This window comes from Bufo bufo, chromosome 1 (genome assembly GCF_905171765.1).
Source record: "Bufo bufo chromosome 1, aBufBuf1.1, whole genome shotgun sequence".
NCBI lineage: Eukaryota > Metazoa > Chordata > Amphibia > Anura > Bufonidae > Bufo > Bufo bufo.
The window spans coordinates 604,788,746-604,805,197 of NC_053389.1; the positions used below are offsets into that span (position 1 = coordinate 604,788,746).

General features: G+C 42.2%; 1 protein-coding gene across 1 annotated transcript in view; it reads left to right on the forward strand.

Annotated features, from left to right (window-relative positions):
- The first annotated feature begins 14,482 nt into the window (after window positions 1–14,482).
- The window catches only part of LOC120985569 (TRPM8 channel-associated factor homolog), a 34,863-nt gene continuing 32,893 nt past the window's right edge, over window positions 14,483–16,452 (forward strand). Inside the window, exons 1-2 of the mRNA XM_040413587.1 lie at window positions 14,483–15,099; window positions 15,298–16,247. Coding sequence (XP_040269521.1) covers window positions 14,483–15,099; window positions 15,298–16,247 — 1,567 coding nt within the window. The remainder of the gene's footprint in view (window positions 15,100–15,297; window positions 16,248–16,452) is intronic.

The following is a 16,452-nucleotide window of genomic DNA, read 5'->3' on the forward strand; positions in this document are numbered from 1 at the left end:
ATTGTGTATTTTATTGTGTAGTGACAGGCATGTATTTTATAGTGATTGAAGATATCAACAGATTGTCCCTACATATCTTCCTGAGTGGGAACAATCCTACATATCTATATATCAATTTTATATATGTACTACTAATATTGTGATTATATTAAATTTAACCTGTTGGTTCCGGATATTAGAGTGCCCATCTTTTCTTTTGATTATAATGAAAAGTTTGGGAAAACAAAAGACCCATGCCTCATCCTCTCAGAGTTAGAATGTGGGTAGCAGCAGTAGCAGCACCAGCCATCCGGCCAGTAGTAGGTCACAGCTCTCCCTGACTTCCAAAAGGTGCAGAGGAGGCAGATGAACCCATGCATAGCTTTGTTGTTGATGATAGTAGTGGCACTTAGTTGTATTGGTGGTGGTGGTGGTGGTGGCAGTAGGGGGAGAAGTAGCAACAGTGACACTCAGGGAAAATACAGAGCAGGGAATCGGGAGGGGAGCCAAGGAGCCCACATAGACATATCACAGTCTGATAAAAGTGATGGGGAGTGTGAAGACTATGACAATGATTATATGTTAGGCAGGACCTGGGAACTGGATCGGGGTGTTGGGAAGAAGTTAACATCAGAGGAGGAGGGTGGTGGCAGCGGCAGCAATAGAGAACAGAGGCAACGTATGTCCAGAACCTCCCAAAAACTGCTAGGGCCAGATCTGATTCAATTATGGTCAGCTCAGGAACTGGTGTGGGCACAAGTTCAAAACTTGAGAGACCTAAGCCAAACTCATCTGCCACTAGCTCTGTGCAAATATCTCCCATTGGGCAGTTTTAGTCCCTAGTGTTGGAGAACAAAAGCATTGCCGTGTGCAAGATCTGCAGGAGTAAAATTAGCTATGGGCATTCAAACACAAATGTAGGCACTACAGCTCTATTGAACCACATGATGATCACCATTTACTGAGGGAACATAGAAATGGCCACCAGCTAGAGCAATAAAGGTCTTCTTCCCCCAGTCACCTTTTCTCCAGCCAGGCCACATCAACATGCAGTACAATGTATTTGTCATTGTCATTATCACTTACTGATTCTCTTGCTGAGACTCCTCCTCCTTCTATTCCATTGTGCTGTCAGCCATCAATAACAGAATGTGTGCCCAATAAACAACTCTATATGCCCAGCAATACACTGGTGTGCAAGCTTAACTCTTACCTAGGCAAGTTCTGATGGTGCAGTTGCTGCCATACCATTCAGTGAATTCTGTTGCCTTTTGTGAGCTGATATTTAGAAAACAAATCCAGTTCCAGATAAAATTCTTGTGAGGGAGTACAGCGTGACACAACACCTCATCAGGGCCACTGCTACTCCCATCCTCTGCACTGGGTCCTCAAGGACTTGCTGCATCGCTCCCTGCTGCTACTACTGCCGTTACAATTGTGGCCACATATTACTACTATCCTACACTTTCCACATCCACACTGTACTTCTACTGCTCACAATTAAAAATATTTTTTTCAGGCTTGTTCAGAACAAGCCACTCATTCTCCAGACAATTAACGCTTATGCATGTGTGCATGTGTAATGCCCCCCTTAATGCATGATTTTTAGATGCTTGTGCAGAACAAGCCACTCTTTCTTCTGACATTAAGATGTGTTCGTGCATAAACAGGGGCAGGAATCTGCTACCATTGAGATGTAATTTTTAGACGCTAGGTCCCAACAAGCCCCAGTTTTTTTCCAATAAGAAAGTTTAAAGCTATAAAATATGAAAAAGCATAACATATGTGATGGCACAGTGTGTTTTTAAACATGCTGTTTGTTAACACTGTAAAGTTAGGGATATTTGGCTTGTGGGTGAAATTTCAGGATGAACCTAAAATGTACTCTAACCTAACAGGTGAACTTACTGTGATCTTCACTAAACTTTTGAATGCACATGGCCAACTGTTTAGTGTTTCAGTACTTTTTGCACAACTTGCTGTTATCTAACAAGGAGCATAATGGCAAAATTCACAACAGGTGTTTCATCCATGTATTGCCCAATTTCCTGGTTCAATTAGAATTGCTATTTAAACAGTCCTCCTCATCATGATGCTCACATTTTGACATCATGAGACCAAGACGACACGTAACAACTGATCATCAGTACCTCGCCATTGCAAGGCTTCAAGAAGGATGTTCTGAGACAGAAGTGGCCATTGAGCTTAGAGTGTCATCAGCAGGTTGCCACAGAGATACAGAGAGACTGGAAGAGTCACAGAAAGGCATAGAAGTGGACGTCCTTTGGCCACATCCCACACTGAGGACAGCTACATTGTGAACCATGCCCTGAAAACCAGATGATGAATGCCACACAACTCCAGGCACATTTAAGGGAGATGTTTTAGCGTCCTTCTCATACATATATTTATCTAGTGCTATTGAGGACGCATACCAATACACCCAACCTAATTTTAGTTATTTTGAATTGATTTAGAGACTTCACGGGGAATGGCAGGCTTTTTGTCTGGTAGTATCAATACTGTTCAGTGGATGGGAGACCCCAGTGAGGTTCTCTCTGAGCGAGAAATATCCTTTTCCTCTCAGACTATTACTATTTCCTCCGCCTTTAAGCAAGTCACCAGAATTTACAAAAACTTTGTGAGATCTTGGTGGGAAGTACAATCTCTCGATACTTATATTGGGAATAAAATTGTTCCCCGTGGTCTGCGCAACCCCATTACACCAGCAGCCCGGCTCAGATCCACAGAGTTTCTAAAAAAGTGGGATAAAGAATCCGTGGAATCCTCCCTAAGATTAATGAAACTCCTTTTAAAGGAGGAAAGAAGTGTGCTGTCATCTGTGGAGATTGAATTGAAGGAAGCAATTGAATCAACTAAAAAATTCAGCAATCATACTGATTTCAGTAAGAAAGAATCGCTTCTTCAATCTTCCATAGAGAGATATAAAGCACAGCTCAAAGAGAAGAAACACACTCTGTTTAACAGGGATATCAGAGATTTTAAAGAGAAAGATCTTTGATTACAGTACTAAACACTTGGATGCCCTTGAGTTAGAGATAGAGATATCATTCTCGGAGGGAGAACCTGAGCCTGAGACTGCTGGTGGTAAAAGAACAGGTCCACAGCCTAACAGAAGGCCGTATGGTGGTAGGAATAGGTGTCAGGGCAGACGAGGACGAGGAAGTAGAGGTTATGGCAATAGGGGGGGGTTTTAGACAATACCCCTCCAGTATCACAATACCTGCTACGGAACAAACAGTGACCTCCTCCCAGTCGTCCATAATGACAGCCTATACTCCTGCCACTACCAACAAGGATGACCTGCAGATCATTAATTTATCTTCCCATATTCTTACTTCAACTGAAACACAGGTCTTGCAGAAGGGCCTCTCTTTTGTTCCTATGTGGAAGTTTGACTGTTTCGGTTGGGTGAAAGATCTAAATCTTTTTGTCACCCATGACCGTAGTAAGTGTGAATAATTAGGGATTGAGACTTCTGATCTGCCTGATGTTCAACTTTCGGCTGACCTCTTTATTGAAGGTCGTGTGCCTGGGGACGGTCCATTTATGGACCTAAGATTGCCACCCACGAAGATGCCCCCTCTTAGTGACTGTACCTTTATAGACACATTTATATCTGTGGATTCCAGCAAGCTACGTCCGCTTGACTTCCACTCGTACAGTGTGGATAATTTAAATAACCTTGAGAGAGATGCTCTCTGGATGCTCCAACAGGACAAGGAGTTGGTGATTAAACCTTCAGATAAAGGTGGAAATATTGCTGTCCTTGGGCACTAGCAATATTACAATATGTGTATGAGAGTGCTCAGGGATAAGTTAACGTATGAACAACTTCCATCTGACCCTACACCAGTGTTTAGGACTGAACTGTCCTGTATTTTAAACAGAGCACTAGAGAATAAACTAATTGATAAAACTGAATTAGCTTTTCTCTTACCTGCACACCCAGTCACGGCCGCCTTTTATTGTCTTCCCAAAATTCGCAAGGGATGTGACCCTTAAAAAAGCAGGCCGATAGTGTCTGGGACCAACTGCCTCACTGCTAACATCAGCACATACATGGATACTGTTCTACGCCCATTTGTCCTCAGTTTACCCTCATATGTCAGGGACACTATGGAGGTACTGGGACGTTTGAACTGTATCCATTGTGACAAGGATGTACAAATAGCCAGCCTGGACGTAGAGGCGCTCTACAGCTCCATTCCTCATGAGTTGGGTTGTAGGGCAGTCCTCACGTTCCTTCAGCAAAGGGGCTCACATTGTAGGAGCCACAATGCTTTTGTGATGGAACTTCTGGAATTCATCCTGAAGCATAATGTGTTTTTATTTGATGGACGGATCTTCCACCAGCTCAGGGGGGTCGCAATGGGAAGTCCCTGTGCTCCGACCTTTGCGAACCTCTACCTGGGCTGGTGGGAGAGAGAGGTAGTCTTCTCTGAGGACATGGAACAATTCACATCTGTCATCCCCCTCTGGATCAGATACATCGATGATGTGTTGGTCCTGTGGTGGGTAACAGTGAGTCCTTCCAGGAGTTTGTTGCAGCCCTTAATATTAACCAACTAGGGCTATTTTTTACATGTGAGATCAATTCCACTCACATTTCCTTTCTGGATCTCACCATTTCGTTGGATGCACTTGGCCATATTATCACTAATGTGTTCAGGAAACCCACGGCCACTAACAACTTGTTAAAATGAGAGAGTGGACACCCTTTGGCTCTAAAAAGAGGGATTCCGAAGGGACAATATTTAAGGGTGAGGAGGAATTGTTCTCAATTAGGTGATTTTAAGGTGGCTGCGAAAGATCTACAACAGAGATTCTGACGGCGTGGCTATCCACAGCGATTCCTGAGGCAGGCGTATCAACATTCACTTAGCGCCAATAGGGATCTTCTGTTGTCCCCTAAAAATAGGGAGGTCGGTGACAACACTGTCAGAGTTATTGGGACTTATGACAGTACACATGAGGCTGTACGTCAAGTCCTCATTGATCACTGGGACATATTAAAATCTGATCCAGACATTGGGAATATGATTCCGTCCAGACCATCCATCACCTATCGACGCAACAACAACACTTTACGAGACATGTTGACACATAGTCTATATCAAAGTCCAAAACAACAGTCCTGGTTGCGTAGTACTCCTGTAAGTTTTGTGGCTTTATAGATAAGACTAAAAGTTTTGCCGACAGCACATCTGACAAAACCTATTTCATTAGGTCATTTTTTAACTGTAAGTCAGTGGGTGTGATCTATTTGCTGACATGTATTTGTGGCATCAAATATGTCGGCAAAACCATTAGGGAGCTCAGACGACGCATAGGTGAGCATGTTGCGGACATTACAAAATTGAAAGATACACCCATTGCACGTCATGTGTCTGAATGTCACAGCGGGAGAGTGTCCTCTGTCAAATTCCAGGGGATTGATCTCGTCAAAATGACATCAAGGGGCGGTGATTGGGACCGCATCCTCTTGCAGAAAGAGGCGCGGTGGATTTTTTCTTTAAATACTATTAAACCCTTTGGCCTCAATAATGCCATCTCTTTTGTGCCGTTTATATGAGTATGCACTGGGCCCCATATATGTTAACATCTATTGCGTTAATTATCATGAAGAGAGTCTCCCTCAGAAAAATACAGACATAGTGTGATAGTGCCTCATCGTCAACTACTCCCAAAACACACTTTTTAGGACACAATTCCAGGGTGCCTGGGATCATAGTGGACAATACCTCCACTATGAAGCCTGAAGTGCATGGCGCAACTGTAAGTATCTAAAAAAATTAGGACGCACTATTCCCACCTTTGTTTGAAGCGGAGTAAAAGAAAACAGGATCCCATTCTCATATAGATCCTTCAGCGTAAGTACTCCATACCCTTGCCAAATACCTCTCCCCTCGCACTGCAGCAACATTGGTAATAATGGATCATCCCATAATGGCACCTCATCTGGGAGGTCAGCATATTGTTGAAGCTTTGCAGCCTTCCAGACCTGATGTGCTAGTTTATGGACAGGCAAAGGTTGTCCAGAGACTGATGTTGTCTTCCAATACAGGCCTCAGGCTAGAAAGCTGCAAATAATATTGTAGATAATACTCTGAATTAGGGAGCACAGCATGTGAAACCCATGATGCCAAGTACCTTAATTATCGGAATGGGTCAGCTCCAGTTCTGATTTTCAAGCATCCCTTCAAAAAAGAGGCACCTTCCCATTCAGGGAAAACCTCTATAAAAGGACAGATATTCCATTATGCTGCTGGCCACTGAGGAAGGGGCAAGTTCAGACCCCGAAACGCGTTTGGTTGTAGCAGCTACAGATATAGCATCGCTAGTGCTCCCTTAAGAATCGCGGGAGCACAAAGTGATTTCCAATTCAATTAACAAACCCGAATCGCGTAAATAGCCATTGAGAAAAATCAAGGTGCAATGTTGGTTTGTGAACACTAGATGGCGCATGGAACTACAGTCAGTTAGTTAGTTCCCGTTAGCTATACTGTAAATATCAAAGTATCGCTGTGGAGATAGAAGTACTGTAGGTGTCAAGGCTTATTCCATTACAGAAGTCTCGTAAAGACGTCTAGCAGACATATAGGTTGTAAACCATTCAGCCCTAACTTCACATACTGTACAAAGCACTAAATCCAGTGCTTCATTCATGTTCCTCCAGGAGACATGCTGTTCACATGGTAACAAGTCATATACTGGCGGCAGTTTTTTTTTTTTTTTGTTTTAAATATCTTTATTGCTTTTCTTGAAATAAAAACAATGTAAAAAGGTTATCTGGTCAGAGAGGGTAGGCCCGTATGACAGGTACATTTAAAGCAGTGTATCACTTCGATGCTAAACAGCATATATACATGTAAAGGCATCTAAATCCCGAAGTACCCTCAATTAATATCAATTCTCTGTCACATATAACAAAACCAAAACCCACCCCCCCCCCCTGACCTCCAAAAGCCCCCCGTCCATCCCCCCACCCAGCGTACCTGGCCTGGTACGGCCGCCACGAGGGGCGGTAGGGCGCTCATGCCCCTCTCTTGGGTATTTCTCAAACCTTCATAGTATCGGATCCTATTTAGTGTGAACTGTTATGGTGGTATTCATTGTTTAAGAATGCTTGACAGTTTATTTGTTTAATATTAGGACATAGCCGCAGCAAGTGGGTGGTCATCAGTTCCAGTCAGGATATTTCTTCTCGCCATTTCCCCTCTCTATACGCCCGTTTTTGTGGCATAGCTCACCCCGCGCCGTTTCATGCCCTCAAAATCTGTTATTCTTGTCATTAAGCTTTGCCATTCATTTATTGTTGGCGATCTATCTTTCACCCACTGTCTCAAGATTATTACCTTGGCCAATAAAAATCCCTTCAACCAATAAGCCTGTTCATTTTTGGTAGTTCTTTTTTTGTACTCGGGAGGGAAGAGTCCAAGCACAACTACTTGGATAGTTAAGGGGGGGCTATTCCCACTTTGTACCGCCAACGCCTGGAATATGCTGCCCCAAAAGATCTTAATAACTGGGCAGTCCCACAGCATATGTACAAACCCTGCGGCTACAAGGGAGCATTTCAAGCAGCTGAATTCTTGTCCCTTGTTACTATACATTTTAGATAAGAGACTCGGGGTAACATATAAACGGTGTATTATTTTGAATTGTGTCAACCGGTGTTGTCGTGAAAGGGAGGCCTTCTTGATGTTTTGATATATTTCCCGCCATTGTGAAGAGTTACATTCCCCTATATCCACCTTCCATTTATCTACACTTTTAAATTTAGTGACCGTGCTTAGTTCCTCAATAAATCTCCTATATATTAGTGAGATCTTAATTTTATTCCCTACTATATTATAGCACAATAATAAAAACCCTTGAGTGGCTGTTATCAAAGGTATTTTTTTAAGTGTGCATGCTAATGCGTGTTGTACTTGAAAATATCTATAGTGTTCTAATGCAGTTATTGGTGTCTGTTGAAGCAGTTCCCCTATTAATTTAATTTTCCCTTTCGTGTATATATGTGAAAATAACGTGATACCTCTTCGAGTCCAATAATCATTTTCGTTAAGTGTCAAGAATTCTGTTAACGCAGGGTTATCCCATAACGGGGATAAATCCAGAACTTGGGGGGCCTGGATAAGTGCCTTGATTTTATTCCAGGTCTTCTGTAGCGCGGCCCCGATGGGGCAACAAATATCCGCACGCTCCAGAAGCCCGGATTCCAGTATACTGAATATATTATATGTATGCTGTTGACGTTGCCCTAAAATATGGGATAGTAATACTCCATCCCCGGTGTTGACACACCACTGTAGTTGTGAGCACAAGTAGTAGATTTGAAAGTGGGGCAGGCCTAGGCCGCCATTACTTGTCGCCATTCGCAAATATTGTAACTTAATACGGACCCTTTTTCTGCCCTATATCAAATCATTTATTAATCGATCAATCAGATTAAAAACACTATCCTCAATCCAGGCAGGGCAGGAACTAACCGTGTACAGTATCCAAGGCAACAGAACCATTTTAATCAAAGCGATCCTATTAATCTGTGAAAGCGGAAGTTTCTGCCATACCCTTATTTTTTCCCTTATTTTCCCGACTAGAGGGGTAATATTTAGTATATTATAGTCCCTGATGGTGTTACTAATTTTTATCCCTAAATAGTCTAAATGGTCTGTTGGAGCAATAATTCTGACCCTGAGATCGTTCAAGGGAGGCATCCGATTCAGGGGGAAGAGTACAGATTTTGTCCAGTTTATCTCGTATCCGGCGATTCTACCAAATTCCTCTGTTATCCGCATAACATCTGGGACGCTTCTGGCGGCAGTTAGCGGAGAAGGAGCAGTAAATCACTGATAAATCCGGTCATATCAAGTGTCCAACCTGTAAAGCTGGTAGCATAAGTTTTATATGAAGCAGTAGTAAATAAAACCCACCTCCTCCTCTCCCCGTTCGCTTATCAAAGCAGTATACAGTAAAAGAACGCTTGTCAGGTCCGCGCTGCAGAGGCAGAGATTAATCGCAGCTGTCCCCTTAGCTTCACTTTAGTGGGGTGTTAATTGGCAGGAGTATCGGTATTGTAAGTAGCTGCCCACTGTACTTTCTTTCAAATCGTAAGATGCAGCGATGCATAATATATATGGCACAGTCATAGGGTACAGTATTTGTTGCTGTACTAGTGGGTGTCTTAACAAGTGTTCTCCTTAGTTAGTCACGGTCCACCGGTTGTCAGGTCCGCGCTGCACAGGCAGTGATTAATTAACGCTCTGTGTAGAGCCGATTCACACTATCATTCAGTCTATCCTCCCGCTCTCTCCCCGGCTCTGTCTTTTCCGCTGCTGTTCTGTTCCTGCCCAATTCTAAACTATTACAGTACTTTCCCCTATATTTATTTTAAAGGAAGAGGGGTGAAATGGTTAATGTGCAGTCTGACTGGAGGTCAGGGGGACGCTCAAGAAAATAAAGGGCCAATAAAAGAAAAAAAAAAGGACAGTATCTGGGCTTTAAACATAATGGGGACTGCCATTTTCTTTTCTGACTGGTCCTTATATACCCCCCAGGGTGTGTTTTCATTGGTTGAAGGAGTCACATGCAATCCCCTGGCCAATCACATTACTGAAACTAGGTTTCATTCAAAGAATACTGAATAGACAGGAATACTGAAGGATCGACATTTTTGAACCAGAGGACAGAAGACACAGTCCCCACAAGGGTAAGTACCCACTACATTAGACTTAAGCCAGGTGGTTTTGGGTGGCGTTGGGCAAAAGAAGCTGTGGACCAGAAGATCCTTCAAATTCCTACCTCTATGGTAGGTGACACTCGGATTCTGCATGATGACTGACCTTAGGTCGTTGTCTGCCCACAAAACATGCCAGTGTTTCTTTAATATGCGAAAAATCTGGTTGTTTTGGGCATCATAGGTGCCAATGCACCTAACCAGTGGTATTTTAGGGTCCTTAGTTCTGGCCTTTATCAGTTCCCTCCTATCAGTGTTCTTTGCTCTGGCATAGGCCTTATGTAGAACCTTTTTTGGGTATCCCCTAGCATGAAACCGATCGTATAGGGTATTACACTCTTTGACAAAAGTCACCTCATCAGAGCAGTTCCTGTGGGCCCTGATGTATTGCCCTACAGGAATTCCCATCTTGAGGGGTCTTGGATGATAGCTACCCCACTGTAATAGATTGTTCGTAGCCGTAGGCTTACGGTAGATTTCGGACTGGATGTGGCCATCAGGGTCCAGGGTGAGATTAAGATCCAAGAAAGTGATAGTGCTATCATGTATCTCAGAAGTGAAGACCATCCCTATAGTGTTCTGATTAAGTGCTTAAACAAACTGGTGAAACTTATCAGTGGGGCCTTCCCATAATATTAGTACATCATCAATGCACCTGCCCCAGAAAAGAATGTGCTGTGTGAACTCAGAGAAATCAGGTGTAAAAACAATAGTGTCCTCCCACCAACCTAAAAATAGGTTTGCATAATTTGGTGCACACTTGCTTCCCATTGCAGTCCCAACCTTTTGTAAGTAAAATTGGCCATCAAAGAGAAAATAATTGTGTGTGAGTAAGAAACTGAGGAGAGTCAAGAGAAACTCATTATGTGCACGAAACTGAATACTCTTAGTGAAAAGAAAAGAAGAAACTGCCTTAATCCCTAACTCGTGTCTGATGTTGGTGTATAGTGCCTCAACATAAAGGCTAGCTAGTTTAGTGTCTAAAGTGACCTGAATATCCTGGAGCCTGATGACCACATCCTTAGTGTCTTTAATGTAAGAGGGCAAACTCGGTACAAAAGGTGCTATAAATACATCGACATACTGGCTGATATTTTCAGTCAGACTGTTGTTACCAGATATAATAGGTCTTCCTGGTACTGGTCGTCTCTGTTTATGCACCTTGGGGATAGCATAGATGGTGGCAATGGTGGGATGCGTCTTAAAGAGGTACTTGAATTCCTCTTTTGAGATTAAATTATCCTCCTTAGCTGTGGAAAGTATTGGTTTTAATTCTCCCAAAAACCTGTCTGTTGGATTGAGATCCAGTAACTGATAGGTGTCTGTTTGTTTAACCAAGGCATCAACCATTTTTTTGTAGTCAGGTTTGTTCATTAGGACGACATTTCCGCCCTTATCCGAGGGTTTTATTACCAGTTGGTCATCTAATGCCCGTTGTTCATCCAACTCCAGGTTAGACTGTGTGGTCGATATTTTTGTGCTCAAGGTTTTTAAATCACCTGTCACTAATTGGACGAAGGTGTCAATATTTCCATACTGGGAGAATGAAGGTGTATATTTAGATTGAGGTTTCAAAGTTGATAACGGTGCTTCAACTGAATCCTGGGCATTCTCATCTAGGGTATCCAGTGATTCTAGAATAGCTAGAGCTTCTTTTTCTCTAGCCTGTATACGCTGAAAATCCCTGGACTGCTGGTTAAAGAATTTATGAAGAGCCAGCTTTCTTGTGAAAAGGTTTATATCCTTAACCCAGTTGAAACACTGGAAAGCTGGTGTTGGTGTAAAGGATAAACCCTTTCTAAGTACCTGGAGATGCCCGGGTCCCAACTGAAAACTTGAGAGATGAATCACTCTAAGTGGATCGTCTATGTCCTGACATTGTATGCCCACTTCTCCCTGTCTCAGGGCCCTGGCCCTGGCCTAAAAAAGAGGGAAGACTCATAGATGCTGTTATGGTGGGCATTGTCATGGATGGAGCACATGAGACACCAGATAATCCAGGAGGAAACAATGGTCCTTGCTGTTGTAAGTTGACAGGGAGAAGTGGGCATTATAGTGCATTATAAATATAGGATCAAATATATTATCATAGGCTACATAGACAGATGTGTGATAATCCTATGCATGTAATTATAGGAAAATATTGCTGAATTGAGCAGAGGCTGACTGCTTCATTTATCCTCTTCCTGTAACCAGGACTTGTACTAAGCACCAAATCGAGGATATTCAAGCCGCCAATCTCAGTCCAAAACGATATACAAATAAGGTCAAATGTTTCCTATTGTATTTTAATATAGTGTTTTATATCATTTATTATTTATGTTTATATTGTCACCTCATATTGTGTTTTTAATGTAAGTTTTACAAATAAATTGTGTCCTATACCTCCATATACGAGTGCCCATCCATACCTTTTGTACACTTTTTAAAATTTACTTAAGTTTTACACAATAACAGCTTTTTGAAAACAAAAAGATTATGTTTTAGTGTCTCCATATTCTGACCCCTTTATTTTTTTTGGGGCGATTATCTTAGGTAGGGGGTCATTTTTTGCGGGATGAGGTTACGGATAGATTGGTACTATTTTGGTGGGCATACGCCTTTTTGATCGCTTGCTGTTGTACTTTTTGTGATGTAAGGTGACAATTTTTTTTTATTTAGCACAGTTTTTATTTTTTATTTTTTACGGTGTCTATCTGAGGGGTTAGTTCATGTGATATGTTTATAGAGCCGGTCGATACGGATGCAGCGATACCTAATATGTCTACTTAATTTTTTTTTGGGGGGGAGGAAACTTTATTTTTTATACTTTTTTTTTTCACTTTCTTTTTTGTCCCACTTTGGGACTTCAACTTTTGGGTGTCTAATCCCCTTTACAATGCATTCCAATACTTCTGTATTGGAATGCATTGGCTGTATGAGTAATACAGTGTGTATTACTCATACAGCTTCCTCCCTGTGAGATCCAGGGGGCTGGATCTCACAGGCTCGTCACCGGAAGGCAGCGCCGATGCCAAAGGAAGACATCGTGCTGCCTTCTATGCCATCGGGTCCGCCTTACAGCCGCACGGGGACCTGATGGACCCGCCGCCCACCCGCCACAGCAACCTGTAAAAGCCGCAAACCGCAGGTCTGAATTGACCTGCTGTTTGCGGCGATCGCCGACACGGGGTTACAGGACCCCCCCCGCGCATTGTCCCAGGGTGCCTGCTCAATGATTTGAGCAGGCACCTTGTTCCGATCACCGCCCGCCGGGTGGCGGTGATCGGAACTACACATGACGTACCGGTACATCATGTGTCCTTAAGTACCGGGACATCATGCCGTACCGGTACGTCATGTGTCTGCAACAGGTTAAAGGACATCTGTGAGCAGAGGCTCAGCTCTCTCTGAAGTAACTGCACCCTCTGCACTTTGATTGATAGGGCCTGGCAATGTAAAATCTATCATGTCTGCCTGTTCCTGTCAATCAATGTGCAGAGGGTGTGGCAGTTGCGGGATGAGGTGACGGTTATATTGGTACTATTTTGGTGGGCATACACCTTTACTGTTGTACTTTTTGTGATGTAAGGTGAGAATTTTTATTTTATTTAGCAAAGATTTTATTTTTTATTTTTTACAGTGTTAATCTGAGGGGTTAGGTCATGTCATATGTTTATAGAGCCGGTCAATACGTATGCGGCGATACCTAATATGTAAACTTTTTTTTTTTCTTTAATTTTTACCAATTTTTTTAACTTTATTTGGGGAGAATTACGTTTTTGTTTATTTTTACTTAATTTTTTTGGGGGAAACTTTCTGCCTTTTCCTGTCAATCAATGTACAGAGGGTGTGGCCGTTGCAGAGAGAGCTGAGCCTCTAGGTGTAACGGCAAAACCCCTGTTGCTCCTAGAGGCTCATTTACATATATTAAAACTAAATTTTTCTCAGCAATACGGGCACATATGAACATGGAACCAACACAGATGTCTTCAGCTGTCAAGCGCAAATGCAGCAGGTCAGACACTTTCATAGGTAAAAATCTGCTGACAGGTGCCCTTTAAAGACAGGGCCCCATTTACAAACACCCCCCCAACCATCAAAGGCTTGGCTATCTCTGGCAGTATCACAGAGTTGAATGGAGTTGCAGTGCGTGCTGCCGCTGTTTCATTCAAAGACATTCAAGAAAAATGGCTCCAATTCACATGATTGGCAGGCATCCCAGGTGTCGGACCCCAATCGTTCAGACATTTATTGGATTTTGGAGCAGGGCTGCAATAACCAAGCGCAGCCACAACTGTGTACAAAACTGAGTAGTTCCAGTGCCTGGTTCTAGCACCACAGCTAGTAAAAATAGATTTATCTTTTGCACTATTTCATTCAGTATCTTGCTTTAATCCATCTTATTATTAATAGCATCTTAAAACAAGTTCAGTTTTTTCTCTCTAGTTTTTTTTTTTATCTATTGGTGCTGGCTTGATAAGTGTTATGGGACTTATGGTGGGCTTGTCCTTACACATAAGACAGTTTTGTAATGCATGGGGGTACACCTTCATAAATTTTCAAACTTATCAAGTTGCTGCCCCTGCCAATCACTCCACTCATATAGCATTGGCAATAATGTAACTACAATATAAAAGTAATTATACTGTCATGGTGAATACTTCTGCACTCCCATACATTTTTATGCTGTTTTGTCACATTTATTTTACAGTATTTGTTTTTATGCTTACTTATTTTCTTTACAGTTATCAACAAATCATGTTGACTAATGAAGATTACCCCTCACTTATCCAAGGCATCTACAACCTGAATTTTACAGGAGACAGTATTCCTTGTAGGCTTCTTCTTACTGGTGACACAGCATTCCCAGTGCTGGAAACCCCTGCAAACGATGTTCTCATTGCTGCATCCAGATACGGCAAGGGCCGCTTGGTTGTCATGAGTCATGAATCATATCTAAATGAGCCACAATTTATGGATTTTCTGCAGAATGCGATATCCTGGTTGAAACCATCCTCAGAAGCAGTAATTGGCATTGAAAACAGCCTAGGTCTCCTGGCACACACTCTGTCTATCTTTGGACATGAGATTGACATGATCTCTGGCTTTAAGAAAGATTTGGGAGTGTTCTGCATGACTGGATATAATGACAGCCAGGCATCAGAAATTGTCTCATTTTTGAGGGAAGGTGGTGGCCTCCTTATTGGAGCCCAAGCCTGGTATTGGTCTGAATGCCACCCAGAATTAAACATTTTCTTCGATTTTCCTGGAAACAAAATAACATCTGTAGGTGGAGTCTATTTCACTAATAAGACTGGAGAAAATGACTATTGCCCTGTGAGTGAGAAACCACCACCATTTCCATCTTTTGATAAGTAAGTACATATTTGCACCATGTAAGTACTAATGAGGTTTTCATCTTCTAGTTCTGTGTACATAATGCACTTTACGTGATATTCATTGCCGTTTTTCTCTTGCTATTACATGTTAACATGGTTTAGTGATCACTTCATCTAAAAATCTGTTTTCTTACTGTGTGATTAGTATAATATTTAAGTCTGATCTTTTTGCAGTTTGGATTTCTCCACAGACCTAAAACAGTTCTTCAATGGAGTATCCAGTCTGGATATTACTGGGAGTGCTACTGCTTCTGAACTCCTGCTACATGGACCGTTGACGTTTCCACTTGGACTGACAAGCAGCCACCAGTGTTTTTTTGCTGCTGCATACTATGGCAGAGGACGTGTTGTAGTGGGGTCACATGAAAGCTTCCTCACAAAAAAAGAGCTGAAATCTTTCATCCTAAATGCCATTTCATGGCTGGATGCGGGAAGAAATGGGAGGATCGGTGTTAACAAAGAAGTGCAAAGCCTGATTCCCATACTGCAGGCTGAAGGTATCTCTTGTGCAATGTCCAACTTGAGTTCTGAATTCAGCATTTATTGTTGCAATTCTTATAGTGATGCAGAAGTAGACAAAATCCATCAGTTTGTTGCAGAAGGAGGAAGTCTTCTCATTGCTGGCCAGGCCTGGTACTGGTCATACTCCCATTCAGACGTTCTTTCTGAGTATCCAGGAAACAAAATCCTTAATAAATTTGGGATAAGCATTCTGGAAAGAAACATAGAAGCTGGCAATTATAAAGTTCCCGAGTCAGCTAATGCATATCATTTTCCCAGATCAATCTGTCAGCTTCTGAGAGAGCTGAAAAAAGGAGTGGAGATTAAACCCCCTCTAAGCTCCTGGTTATCAAAGCTCAAACAAGATGTCTCAAGCTTTCGGAAGTTGCCTGCCACACCTCTTAGGATGTCCTTATGGCAAGAATTTTCACAACTGATACTTGGATGTAATCTACCAGAAGTTAGTAAAGAGCATCCAGTAAAAAACTGCTCCAAAGAGGCTTTTCTAATGTGTTTGGCTCAAGAAGTCAACTGCCTATATGACTCTGTGCAAGAGGACACAGGAGAGCTTGATGTTCAAGGAGAACCCACAATAATGGCAAATATTGATGGCACAAATCCTGGTAAAGTATAATTGAAAATATGTACATTTGAAATGTTTAAAATTTTGTGTGCATGTCAAAAGGAAATCGAGTAAATTTGATAAAGTTTTCTGTGAATTGAGCTTTGCGTCACATTATTATACATAATAATGTCATAATTTGGCTTTGGTAAACTTTCAAAGTGGTACTGAAGTGTTTTTTCCCCAGTAGGCAAATGGTAGGAAAT